The 12,004-nt window shown below is 41.8% G+C and overlaps 1 protein-coding gene across 3 annotated transcripts in view; it reads left to right on the top strand.

Annotated features, from left to right (window-relative positions):
• NEO1 (neogenin 1) overlaps positions 1 to 12,004 on the top strand; it is a 178,940-nt gene that overhangs the window by 108,275 nt on the left and 58,661 nt on the right. For all 3 annotated transcript variants that reach the window (XM_048956121.1, XM_048956119.1, XM_048956120.1), the window contains exons 6-7: positions 1,312 to 1,466; positions 2,418 to 2,538. In XM_048956121.1, coding sequence (XP_048812078.1) covers positions 1,312 to 1,466; positions 2,418 to 2,538 — 276 coding nt within the window. The remainder of the gene's footprint in view (positions 1 to 1,311; positions 1,467 to 2,417; positions 2,539 to 12,004) is intronic.

Here is a 12,004-nt window from a genome sequence, read left to right as displayed (position 1 = left end):
GGTGATGGGTAGCAGAACGGCCTGTGTGCACAGGGCTCGATGGGCCGGCCACATAAAGGCTGGGCGGTGGGACAGGAGCAGAGAGGAAGCACAGATCACGGATAATAAAAATGTCAGGGAAGAACAGAAATTTGAAATAAAAGAATAATTAGCCCCAGTTTTGTCACCACTAAACTCAGAAGGCAGCTTCCAAGAGGACGAAGGTTGTGGTCGTGGCAGCCATCTGACGTGGATGGTGGGTACAAAAGTACCTGAATCGTTCCAAGCAGTTAATGGCAGCATTGGTAAATTTCTGGAAATGGGTTGCTGGGTGGGTGTTGGGAGCCATAGGCAGAAGGGCTCCTATGTGAAAGAGTTGAAGCAGTAAATGTGTACCATCCTCCTGTAGTTCCTGGTGTAGGTTTACGTGTGTCTGACAGCTAAGTCATCTTCCTACTCCATAGGTAAATATTTTCGTATTTAAATGTTCTCCTATATAATTTGTAACCTGAATGTGAGGTTCTGGGAGAGCAGCTTGTCTCCAGCTTTCTGATTTAAAAGAAATTAAATCCACCTACAAACTTTTACCAGAAGGAAAACGGATCATTCAATAGGCAGAATCTAGCACAGAGTAGGATTTCTTATTCCCTAGTATGAGATAAACACCACTGATAAGTGAAATGTGCAGAGTATTTGCCTGAACTTCGCAGCCCTTCTGTATTGATTTTGTTTGATAAATATTAAAGGGCAGAGGCTGCTTTTCACTCTTCTGGTACCTGAACAATCAGATCCACCAACGTAAGTCAGCAAATTGCCCTCATGTCACTGAGTTTAATAAAAGCAAATAAATTTGTGTATGTTCTTCAAAGTAGATGGTATTCAAATTCTATGTGCCTGCAGACAGCAATTCTTCCTCCCACCGAGCTGCAGAAGCTTCGAGTCCTCGCACACAGCTGGATGCTCCTTGGTTGGCACGCTTTTCGCCAAAGGTTTTTGCCATACCTGTGCATTGAGTGCTTTGGGGATTGTGTTACCAAAGACTTTGTTGAGATTTTATGGCTTTGAAAGTTCTTGAGTTCAGTTCTTCTCATTCTGAATATAAAAGGTGGCAGCTTTGGGCTGTGTTGTGTTCTTACAGGAAGAACCTTTCTGATTTACTGAATACATAGCACTGGTCACACCTGCCTGTAAGACGTTACTCAAAGCAGTCGGTATCCAAGGAAAGTTTCATCTTGGTTTTATGTCCATTGGTTTTAAAAAGTCTATATTACGTAGTTTTACCTTTGTTATATAGTAACACCATTTCTCATCTTTCTTCCTTTTTATTTTCAGTTCCTCCTGAGTTTCTGAAGCGACCTGCAAACATTTATGCTCATGAATCTATGGACATTGTCTTTGAGTGCGAAGTGACTGGAAAACCTACTCCAACGGTGAAGTGGGTCAAGAACGGAGACGTGGTGATTCCAAGTGACTACTTCAAAATCGTTGTAAGTGTGCAGTCAGTTTTGGGCGCTGTAAGCTACTGACTTGACTCTTAGTCCTTTGATTTAGGCATCATGCTGAGGGAGGGATGTGGTTTAGTGGGAAATATTGGTGCTAGGTGATGACTGGATGATCTTGGAAGCCTTTTGCAAGCTCGGTGGTCCTATGATTCCGTGATACATATGCATGGAAGCCAAGTCCTTTCACGGTACCAGCTTCCTATTTTCATACTATCGATGTTTGAGGCCTGGAAGAATTAATTAGTTTCTCAAATTCTGCAGTGCTCTGTAATTCAGTCATTTTGCTGAAACGCTGAAATATGCAGCTGAAATTGTCTGTTTCTTGATAGCTTAGGCTTTCCATGAGAGACAGGGACGTGCATGATGACAAAAGACAAATTGTTGGTTGCACCTGTTGGAATGTGAGCTCACTGTGAACACCGACTGGGTTTGCTACAGTCAGCTATGATTGATGAAAATTACAATTTCAAACAGGGATTTAAATATAAATAGAACTGAGTTGTGGATCGTGAGTTTTGACGCACCGGTGCTTCAGGTGGGAAATTTTAGATGTAGTGAAAGTCATTACTGAGGCATAGCTTAGAACTTAATGGCTGTATAATTATGTATACCTGAGGTTGTAGAATTGTAACAGTGAGTTATGTGGTTATGTGCAGTGCTTAAAATATCATAAAGATGGCTGTGGGAATGTTATGACTTGCCAGTGATATGTGATGCTAGAAAATGATAGCCATTAGTAGGAGCTTCTGCTGCTTTTTGATGCTGTATAATGTGAGGATTCAGTGTAAAAGAGATGAAATCTGACGGGAACTCAAAATATGCTTCTGTATTTTACTGTTCGGGAGTTTCTTCTATCATAGAAATGTGTCATAAAACACCATTGTTTTTGCAATTGCAGCCCATTTTTAAATGTTGCGTTTATCCTTTGCTCCTCAGAAAGAACATAATCTACAAGTTTTGGGTCTGGTGAAATCGGATGAAGGATTCTATCAGTGCATTGCCGAAAATGATGTTGGAAATGCACAGGCTGGAGCCCAGCTGATAATACTTGACCTCGGTAAGATAAACAGTGATGTTTTAATGCCAAAGGATGGAGGAGGGAACAATTGCAGGGGGCCTTTTCTGCATAACACGTTATCTGTAACTCAGCTCCACTAGGGGGATTTTTTGAACCATCTGAGGGATTCAGTGTCATCTCACCACACTCTTATAGTTACTTAGGAGAGCTGAGAGGTTCTGCAGGGCTCACCTTGCATTTTGAAATTTGTCTCGGAAATACTTGGTGCATTAAGAAACCACAGCCATAAATCTGAAAAATTAATTGTATGCTGAGATTTTGAAAAATATCCAAATGGAAAACTATCACTGCAATTATAAAACTGAAGAAAGTTCTTATGGAGCACACAACAAATGAAGTATTCTACACCGAAGCCATTCCAATGTTAGGAGCTTTTTTCTGCTATCAGTTGAAAACAAAATAAAGTAGGAGTGAGCTCTGTCGTTTTGGCAAGCTGTGACTGCAGGTGTAACTGAGGTGTAGCTGCAACTGAAGATGAATATTTGTTACTGTGCTCCAGTAAGTGGAATTACTAACAGTGCTCACCTTTTTGTTACTGAAACACACAATTTCCTGCATTACATATTTCAAATGTTAAAAGAGGATAATTATTGTTATGGTAAAAGAGGTACTGCCTTCCACAAAAACTGGTAGTACAAACATCAGTACTGAGGCATCAGCTTACTTTGATCTTTCAGGTCACACTGTTCTTGAAAATAATTTGTAAGAACATAAGGTGAAAAATCAGTAGTCAGGCAAGAAAATACTAACGGTGTACATTTTTTACTCAGTGCTGCTTGGTTTTTTTGGATGCTGTTTCAAAATTACAGTTTCTTGTGTGTTTCTCCATTTACCACAAGGCTTTTGGATGGAAAGATTTAGCAGGAACACCCAGGTCTGATCAGAGGCATGATAAAACTTCACTCTTAAAATTTTAACAGATGTGAAACTGCTAGACCCAGTATTGGCATTCAATGTACAGAGAGTAAACTGTTACGAGTGTGCCATAAGGAGAAATTTTTCATTTCTTTTCTGGTTGTTCTGTAGAGTAGTTGTGCACTTCTAACTTCTGAATTCAGCTTTGGACACGGGTATGTTTCATTGATGGCTGAGGACATGCATGTATTTCAGCAATAACGTGGGGAGCGAAACTGGATCCAGCAGCTTGAATACTCACAGCCCTGGGATTCTGACCTCCCACTGGTGCTAGGTGGCTGGATCCAGCAATGGCCTACTATCACCACGTTGCCAGAAAAATTATTAAAAGTGATTTTATTTCTGCTATATGTATGAATCGCCTGAGTGGTTTCCAAATCATTCAGGCGGAAGCATTAGTCCGTATTTTTTGAGTTTGAAAAATATTGAATAATTAATGAACCTGGGTTTTGAAGCCCTGCCAAAGTTTCTACTTTCACCCAGTTCCCAGTAGTGGTTTATAAATGATTGTTACTGTTGTTATTTTAGTTCCTGTGGTCTCACTCTTCTTCCTTTCCCTCCCCCTGTTTTATGCCCAATGGTTTCTCCTTCCTGTTCTACTCTGGCAACCTGTCCTGTTATATTAAAGGACTGTGCCTTATAATGCTGTCCTTTTTCTTTTGCATGCTGCCAAAGGATTATGGATGCAGTGTTGATGGAGTCTCGTATTAGGTGTAAAAATGCACCCAAGAAGTCAAATTATTCTGTTACATGGCCTGCAGTGTTTTTAACAATGCACTCCCAGTCTAACGCTGATGCATATTAGTTGTTGCTCTCCAGCAGTAGAGATGATCACATGGTACATCACTGAAAGTACATTTATTTCTTTTGCTATTGAGTAGTGACATAACAAGTCATATAATTAGGCATGAATATGCTGTGTCTTATTCAGTCCTGATGTATGAAAAGTGGTACGATATACTCAGTCAAAGAAAAAATGGATATTTGAGATCTTATTTTAGCACCTTGTCACAATATATGAACAGTGAAGATGGAAAGATAACTCAGGGAGAGTGAAAGCAGGATATATACTTCAGTTCTTTCACAACATCTAGCTTGGTATGGAAATAAAACCCACTAAGTTGAACAAAAAAGATTCTGAATACTTCGGTCATTAATTCAGAAATCTATTTGTCTTAAATTCCACATTTGACAATGAGAATTTGCTACCTTGGTGATTTGAAAAGTAATTTCAGTGAAGAAACGTTGATTATGTATTCACTGAAGTTATTCTTCCCAGTTAGCAGGCTGTCCCTTCCCTTTCTGTTCTGTTTTCTCCTTCCTAAATGGAACTGGGAAACATCTGGACTATTTACGTGCAGGTAACAGCACTTTCAGTTGCCTTGTCAAGTTGATCTTTAACAAAGTAAATTTGTATTAGAAAGTAGAAGCCTTACAGTTTGTCTCACAGCCAGGCCACATGAATTCTTTATGTTGAAGAAATGGGCTGAGACTCTTTGTGGGCATCTATAAATGGAGTACAGCATTGATTATGATATAATTGCCAGTGAGGAAGACGACGTTTGGCTGCTGTGGGGGGTGAATGTGAGCCGTTGGAAAAGGCACTCAGGCTCTGAGGGAGATGGTCTGAAAAAGGTTAAATAGAATTAAACCAATGAAAGTGTTCTCCATTTGCACTTTGCATATTGGATCAGGTCTTAATTGTCTTTTCTGTGTTTCATCCTAAACCCTTCATTTAGAAATCGACTCGTGTTGGTTTGAGCTGCCTGGGGTTTTGCTGTTGACTGCTGGAAGGGCTGCTGAGTGTCTGGAAGTGGAATATCACATTATATTGTCTTCAGTCTTAGGTGGTTGCATCATTTTTAAATATAGCAGGCATAAAGTACACAATATGCTTATCTGCTGCAACAAGAGGCTTTCAGTATTTAGACACTGGCTTCAGAAGAAACACTGTTTTGATTCTTCATATAACGTAGTGGCCCAGAGCTGTGTGCATGCAGTCTTGCAGCACACAATTGTTGGTCAGGCACAAGGTTTCTTTTTGGGTTGGTTTGTTTTGTATTTGCGTGGAATTCTGAAAAGCTTGCAGTGTGTGCAGAAGGGATTAATGGAAAATTGGAACAGAACTGACTGGCAATAGACACCAGGGCCACCACTGGAGTGGCTGCTTCATTTTCAAATTCTGTAATTCTGCCAATAAGTTTAGAAGAGAACTACCTAAAGAAAGGGAATTTCTGCCTGATTTCTGTTTTGAAACTAATGATTATTCTCTGGCGGGTCACCATCTGACCTCATCAGTTTTCCAATGTATGGATGCTAATATGCTCGCTGAATCATAACGAGGCTATTTCCTGTTGTCCTTTTTACAGCATTATTTTGTGTGAACTTGGTGGCTGTGAGAACCTCAGTAACGGATACATTTGGGTTTTCGTTGTGGAGGTTAAATGCTGGTGACAAGACTGAAAAATTCAGGCAGGACCTGTAGCCTGGCCTTTTCCAGTGGATCTGGCGTTGCTGAGAGTTGCCGTTTGGGAATTGAAAAAAGAACAGGTGGCAATAAGTAAAAGGAGGTGCCTCTGGGGAGGGAGGCAGATGGTTCCCTGTCACCCCCGTGTGATGGGCGTTTGACAAGTACTCAGGCACCAAAAAAAAGGAGTGATTATTGAGTGCTGTATAAAGAAAAATCATTGACTGTAAACAAATATGCTGTGTTATTGAGAGAACGGTTTCAAAACATGAGTTGAGATGCAATTCGTCGTCTTCAAAATTCCAAAGTAAGCGTAGTACACTGGGTGAATCTGTACTTCTGTATTGCGAAAGTTGGTGTCTGCCATTCTGTGCCATCTTTGGCAGTTAGGTCTGAGGTCTTGAGGCGAATAAGTTGAATGGTGCCAGTATCCATGGTGTGCCACATCACAGTTGTTTATACTGGAACTTTCCATCTCTTTAAACTTCAGATTTTCTTCAAAAACAGTCCGTAGCCAAGGAAGGATGTTCTGCACGTGAATGAATATTACTAGCATGGAGGAGAAATTGAGGAGTCTGCATGGAGATGCAGAGCTGTGAGGCCATTGGGATTGCAAGGATGCATCGGGATAGCTTCACAGGATGGAGGGTGAGGAAGCAAGCACGGTACTTGTGCTTGTGTGCTGACTGACATAAACACTTACAGTCTTGTTTTGGAGAGGATGGTGAGCCAGTCAGGAGCTTCTGTGTAAGGATCAGAGCATGGAAGGGCAACATTTTCACACGTCTGAAAAAGCGAATGTCAATACTGACCACATAATCATGAGAAAGTGATAGATGAAGCCTTTACACATCTGGAGAAAGTCTCATGATTGCAGCCCTTAGGGTCCATGAAGTTATCCTGCACCATGTGGTGTATGCTGGAGTGGCAGCTTGGTGATGTGGCAGGACATGCAGGGGGGTTCTGGGGCATGTTGGGAGATTTCTTGATGCAAATGTATCTGTCTCTGACTAGATGAGCAGCAGTGATGTGTTGAGCCTGCCCTTCTGGGACAGAAAAGGATAAGTGCGGTTACAGAGCTCAGAGCAGACTTGGTGGCAGCCATCACGAGATGCTTGAATTTAGGCTTGTAGGAGAAGCGGGCAAAACAAGTAGCAGAATTACAGCCTTGGACTTGAGGGCAAGACATTCTGCCAGGAGATTTACCTGTCCAGGAGACCAACAAGGGATGAAGAAGGAGCTCCAAATTGAGCAGAAACAAAAACAGGAAGTACTTAGAAGTTGGAAGCTAACACAGAAAACTGAGCAATGTTGCCTGGATGTGTGCACGGATGGAGCTAAGACCTCAGCTGGAAGTAGAGCTGTTTTGAAGAAACTTTGGGGACAAATCTCTCTGAGGGTAAATGAAGGAGATACTGATGACTGGGAAAATCCAGCATGGATTTCCAAGGGCAGATTGCTCCTGACTGTTTTGACAGGTGAAATGGTTGACCATGCAGTCGAAAGGAGAGAAGTGGATATATCCTATACACAATCCCTCATAGTACGTCTGCAGCTAAATGGGAAATCTGGCCTGGAGGGGCAGGCAGTGCTGCATGGTGGGCTGCCTGCCCCAGCAGACTCTCAGCATCATAGCCAGTGGTCTGAAGACATTTTTGGGTCTTAATACTGGGGTGGAGAGGGTTTTATGTCATCGTTGGGGGTGGGAAGATGGGCAGAGAACAGCCTCAGGCAGTTTGCAGGTTGTGCACCCAACTGGGAGGAGTAGAAAGAGGGCCTCACAGGCTGCCTAAGTGGCTGCCAGGAGCCTTGAAAGCTGTGAAACTTCCATTCCTGGAGCTGTTGTTGGCAATACCTAAACGAGATCCTGAACAACCTCATCCAGGGTGTCTCTGGTTCAAGCAGGGGTCATCTCTTGTGATGTCTCCTTGCTGGTAGTATTCTATTATTCAGAAAGTGTCAGCCTGAGAGGTGTGAACAGCCCCGTTTATCTTTGTTTATAGTCTTAAGTCAAATTAGGACTATTTAGTAGTATGTATTTTTCTGCTGATCTCCTTATGAGAAATTTGAATGTGTGCTATTGGAGGCACAGTTTGACACTGGAAACCAAATCTGATGAAAGTGTACCGCCACTTGGGTTGCACTGTGTGATATTAATTCCTCTGCTGAATTGCCTTATGTGAATCTTAATTCTCAGAGAGTTTTGAAGACATCATTTATTGACTTAAAATTCGCATTCTCTTTGTGTAATTGAATTCTGTGCAGGACTACTGCTGCATGAATAATTTCATTTCGCGCTGGTACTTGTCTGCCAGCTTTTGGCCGTGAGCTCTCTGAAGTCTCATAGCAATGCAGGTGAGGTTACAGCACTCCTGGTAGGAGTTGGGGCTTTCCTGACCTGCAGCATGGTGGAGAGCATCAGAAACACAGCCTGCGTTTTCTGGAGTCGGCACATTTCAGCTGGGGCTGTGCCAGAAGTACATTTCTATGCTGCAGTGGTGTTTTTGATGGAGGTTCCTTCAGGCTGACCCAGACTCGAGATCTCCCAGCCCCCAGATTCTGTGCTCACAAACTATTTCAGCTCCAGCAGCTCAATGCTGGTTGAGAAGAGTTCTACCTGTGGCCGGATTTTCACATTCTTGGTAGTCAAAACTGGATGTAACTTCTCTGTGAAGGAGGGTCCTTTATACAGATGGAGTGTGCTTACTCTTCAACCATGAAATATAAATAGCACAATTCAGAATGTTATTTGTTAAGGCTCTCTGAGTTTTCGAATGTGCAAGTAATGATTCAGGTACAGAAAAACAGGTGACATAGAAGCAGCCAAAGCAGCTTGCAGTCTCTGCAACAAATGTTCCCCAAAAGAGGAAGCAATACATCAAGGAGGTCTACTACTTAAAATAAAAAGCTGTCAGTGCATTGCTCAAGGCACTGTGTTTTATTGCTGAAAGACAGGATTTCCGTGTGCTTGCTAAGACAGAAGAACACAGAGAAGTAAGTCTGTTAGTGCTTCTCATGGCAAATGTTCTGAGCTTGGGAGGGAACGTTTGTGATTCATAGCACCATATTTAACACTACGGGAAGTAATTTTCATTACGGCTGGCCGCTGCAGTGATTGAAAGCACAGCCATGTAGAACTGCATGCCAGGAGACACCACTGCTCTCTGTGCATTTGACTCATGCTAAGGATGGGGAAAATAAGCCTGAATTCTGGGGCAGGCTTCTCAAAGTCTTTAAATTATCACAGAAAGGAGAGTCTGAATATGTTTTAATTTCTAACCTTAACCTCTCTTGCTTCAACTCTTCAACTTGCTCTTCTGTCTTCCAGCTTGTAGCTCTCCTTCAGAGGATGATTGCTGCTGCTGCTGCTTCTTCTTTTTTTTTCTCTCTGTGCTTTGGGCTCATCTCAGCTTGTGATCTGTTATCACAGACATAATATCCCTTTTTGCTTAACTTGTCGAGTGACGAATCTTCGCTGTTTTCAGGCTGTTTCTCCACTTTGACAACATGCTTTGAAATTCTAAACATGCCCTTCAGTGTGCTTGCAGCCCTCCCAGCTTTGCATTCATATAAATATTACAAGTATTTCTCTAAGCTGTCATCTGGGCTGGTTAAAGAAAAAAAATAATAAAACTAAAAGTATATGTGTTGAATCATATGGAAGTGTGCATCCAAACTCGGTATCACTTCTTGTTTTGACACTGAAGCATTGAGAACTGTTCTGAGGGTGATTTTTTTCCAGCCGGTTATGAATCCACTTTTGTAGCAGCCTCATCTGGAACGTATTTGCTTGTGTTTGGAAGTGTCCTGAGAGGCAAAGTCAAAAGCCTTATGTAAATCAAGATATATGAAGTACTCCACATTTTCCGTGTCTGTGGGTTCCATTATTCTGTCGCAGGAGGTAAATGCCATTTCTTTTTGATAAATGTTGGCTTCTGCTGAAAGAAATACAGAAGTTGGCACCAACAGGCTTGTTTGTGCTCTGACTCGAAAAAGTTGTACTTTGGGGTATTTTCCATATGTAAGCAGTAACATAAATTTGATGTCTGCCCTTTGCCTGGTTCCAGCCCCAAGGCAGCTCTTGTGTTCAGGACCTTTTTGGGGTGATTTCACAGATAACAAATGCAACCTCTCAGGCTCTTTCACATCTTAAAAAGAGAATTTGAAAAGTATTTTGTATGCAGCCACGTGCTGTGAATCAAGAGTGTTTAGTATTGTTTTCAAGGTGATACTGTAAATATTTTGTCAATCCTTGTAGTTATAGAGCTGAGACTATGGAGGAACTTGGAAAACACGCAGGTTATTGCGGATGAAATGTCAGAGCAAGATGGAAAAAAAGCCATCTGAATCAAAGGGAAGGGCTCCGTCGGGTATTCTTCCTGAAACTTGTTCTACTTTTTCACTCATAAAAAAAAGTGTCTTTGTGTTCTTTCTGTCTGGTACAATTTTATGTGTCTTAATGCAAGGAAAATCAGAAGGGGTCCCTGAGGTTCCGTGAGTGGCATTCAGAAGTCTAGCAGAGAAGAAATGATTTGTGGATTGAAACAGCGGTAAGGCTGCAAGCCCTGGCAGCCAGGAATTCAGATTTTCTGCAAAGAAGAAAAAATACTCAAAAATTGGATTGCAGATCTCAGGGGACGAGAGCAAAGTAATGAGCCCTGACAGCTGCTCCGTGCCTCGTGCACCCACTGCTGCTAGCTCAGAACCTGAGGGGGTTTGGGAGACCGCTGGGGTCTGCATGGGGAGAGATTGCAAAAAGCAGGAGGAGAGAAACTCCACGGAGGTGGAGATCCCTAGGGACAGGGCCAGCAGGGGGATTGCCTGGCCCCTGGAGAGATCCCACGTTTGCCTGTCCCGTATCAACACGTAGCTGTGTGGGTTTTCACTCAACAGACCTTAAGGCTGTTTAATGAGAGCACCCCATTCAAACAGAGTTTGTCACACTTTGTCAAAAATTGTTTTTCAGATGTAGAAGGCAGGACAGAGTGTTACAGGGTTATGATATTTGAGCTAGATAGCTTTTCTGTGATATATGCCATTTAGCATAATTGGGCTGCTCTAGGGCAGTTATTGTGTTATAAAATCCAAGGCATTTCCTCATACAGCACTGCACGTGAGCTCTGTTCTTCTGTATGCACACATATCTACATATATAAAAACATGTGCATGCATAAATCATCGTTTTTTTTAAATGGAAAAAAACCCCAGGGTCCTGTAGATGAAAACCCCAACTGCAATGAATGCAGCAGATCTGACCCCACTACTGCGTGCATAATGAAGTTCTTAAAAGCGATGACAGCGCTCATGTTAAAAGTAGGGGAGTGATTTCCAAACTTGCTGTCTCAGTCCCTGTCTGAAAATATCAAAATGGCTCTGTCTGAATGATAGCTGAACAGCTTGTAAGGCTCATTTTGAAATTTTGCTTGAGGAACGTAAACAGCATCTGAAAGCTCAAACTGACTTCAGACGGTGTTTTGTAAAACCAAAGCCAAAGCATGGGAATATTTTGCTACTGGCTGTGTACACTTTACTGCTATTTTTCTGTAAACATAGCAGTATGTTCTCCTCTTTAATGCTGGAAGCCTTTTCTTCATGTTAATTTTGATTTTAATTTACACTGCTCAGCTAGTCTTCCTCCATGAAAATCACCATTATTGTTTCTCATGGCTGCATGTATGTCCAGCGTTGCGGAAAGAAGTTTTAATTCAGTTAGATTCCTTTCTTGCTTCCATCCCTGTTTAAGAAATGATCCTTTTCAAAGTCCCCACTTAGGTGTGGTTCTTTTGGGAAGGCCAACTCATTGGTGCACACCCCAAACTTCTCACATTTTAATTTAAAATAGAGACCAAAATAGTTCTCGCATTCAGTGACTATTCATGTTTAAAGCTGGCATGTACTGGAAATGAATTGCCCTAATTTAGCTTAAATTAGTAATAGATTAATATTTGTCGGTGCATGGTGAAAGCAGGAAGGCATTGCAGAGTTTATAGGATGCTTTGATTGTGCTTATTCGTTTTCATTTCTTATTTTATGACCGTATTTACAGTTGACTTGGCAAAGAAA

The sequence above is a fragment of the Lagopus muta genome, chromosome 10 (genome assembly GCF_023343835.1).
Source record: "Lagopus muta isolate bLagMut1 chromosome 10, bLagMut1 primary, whole genome shotgun sequence".
NCBI classification, from domain to species: Eukaryota; Metazoa; Chordata; class Aves; order Galliformes; family Phasianidae; genus Lagopus; species Lagopus muta.
Note: the sequence above shows the minus strand (reverse complement) of the source record. Positions and strands in the feature narration are given on the sequence as shown.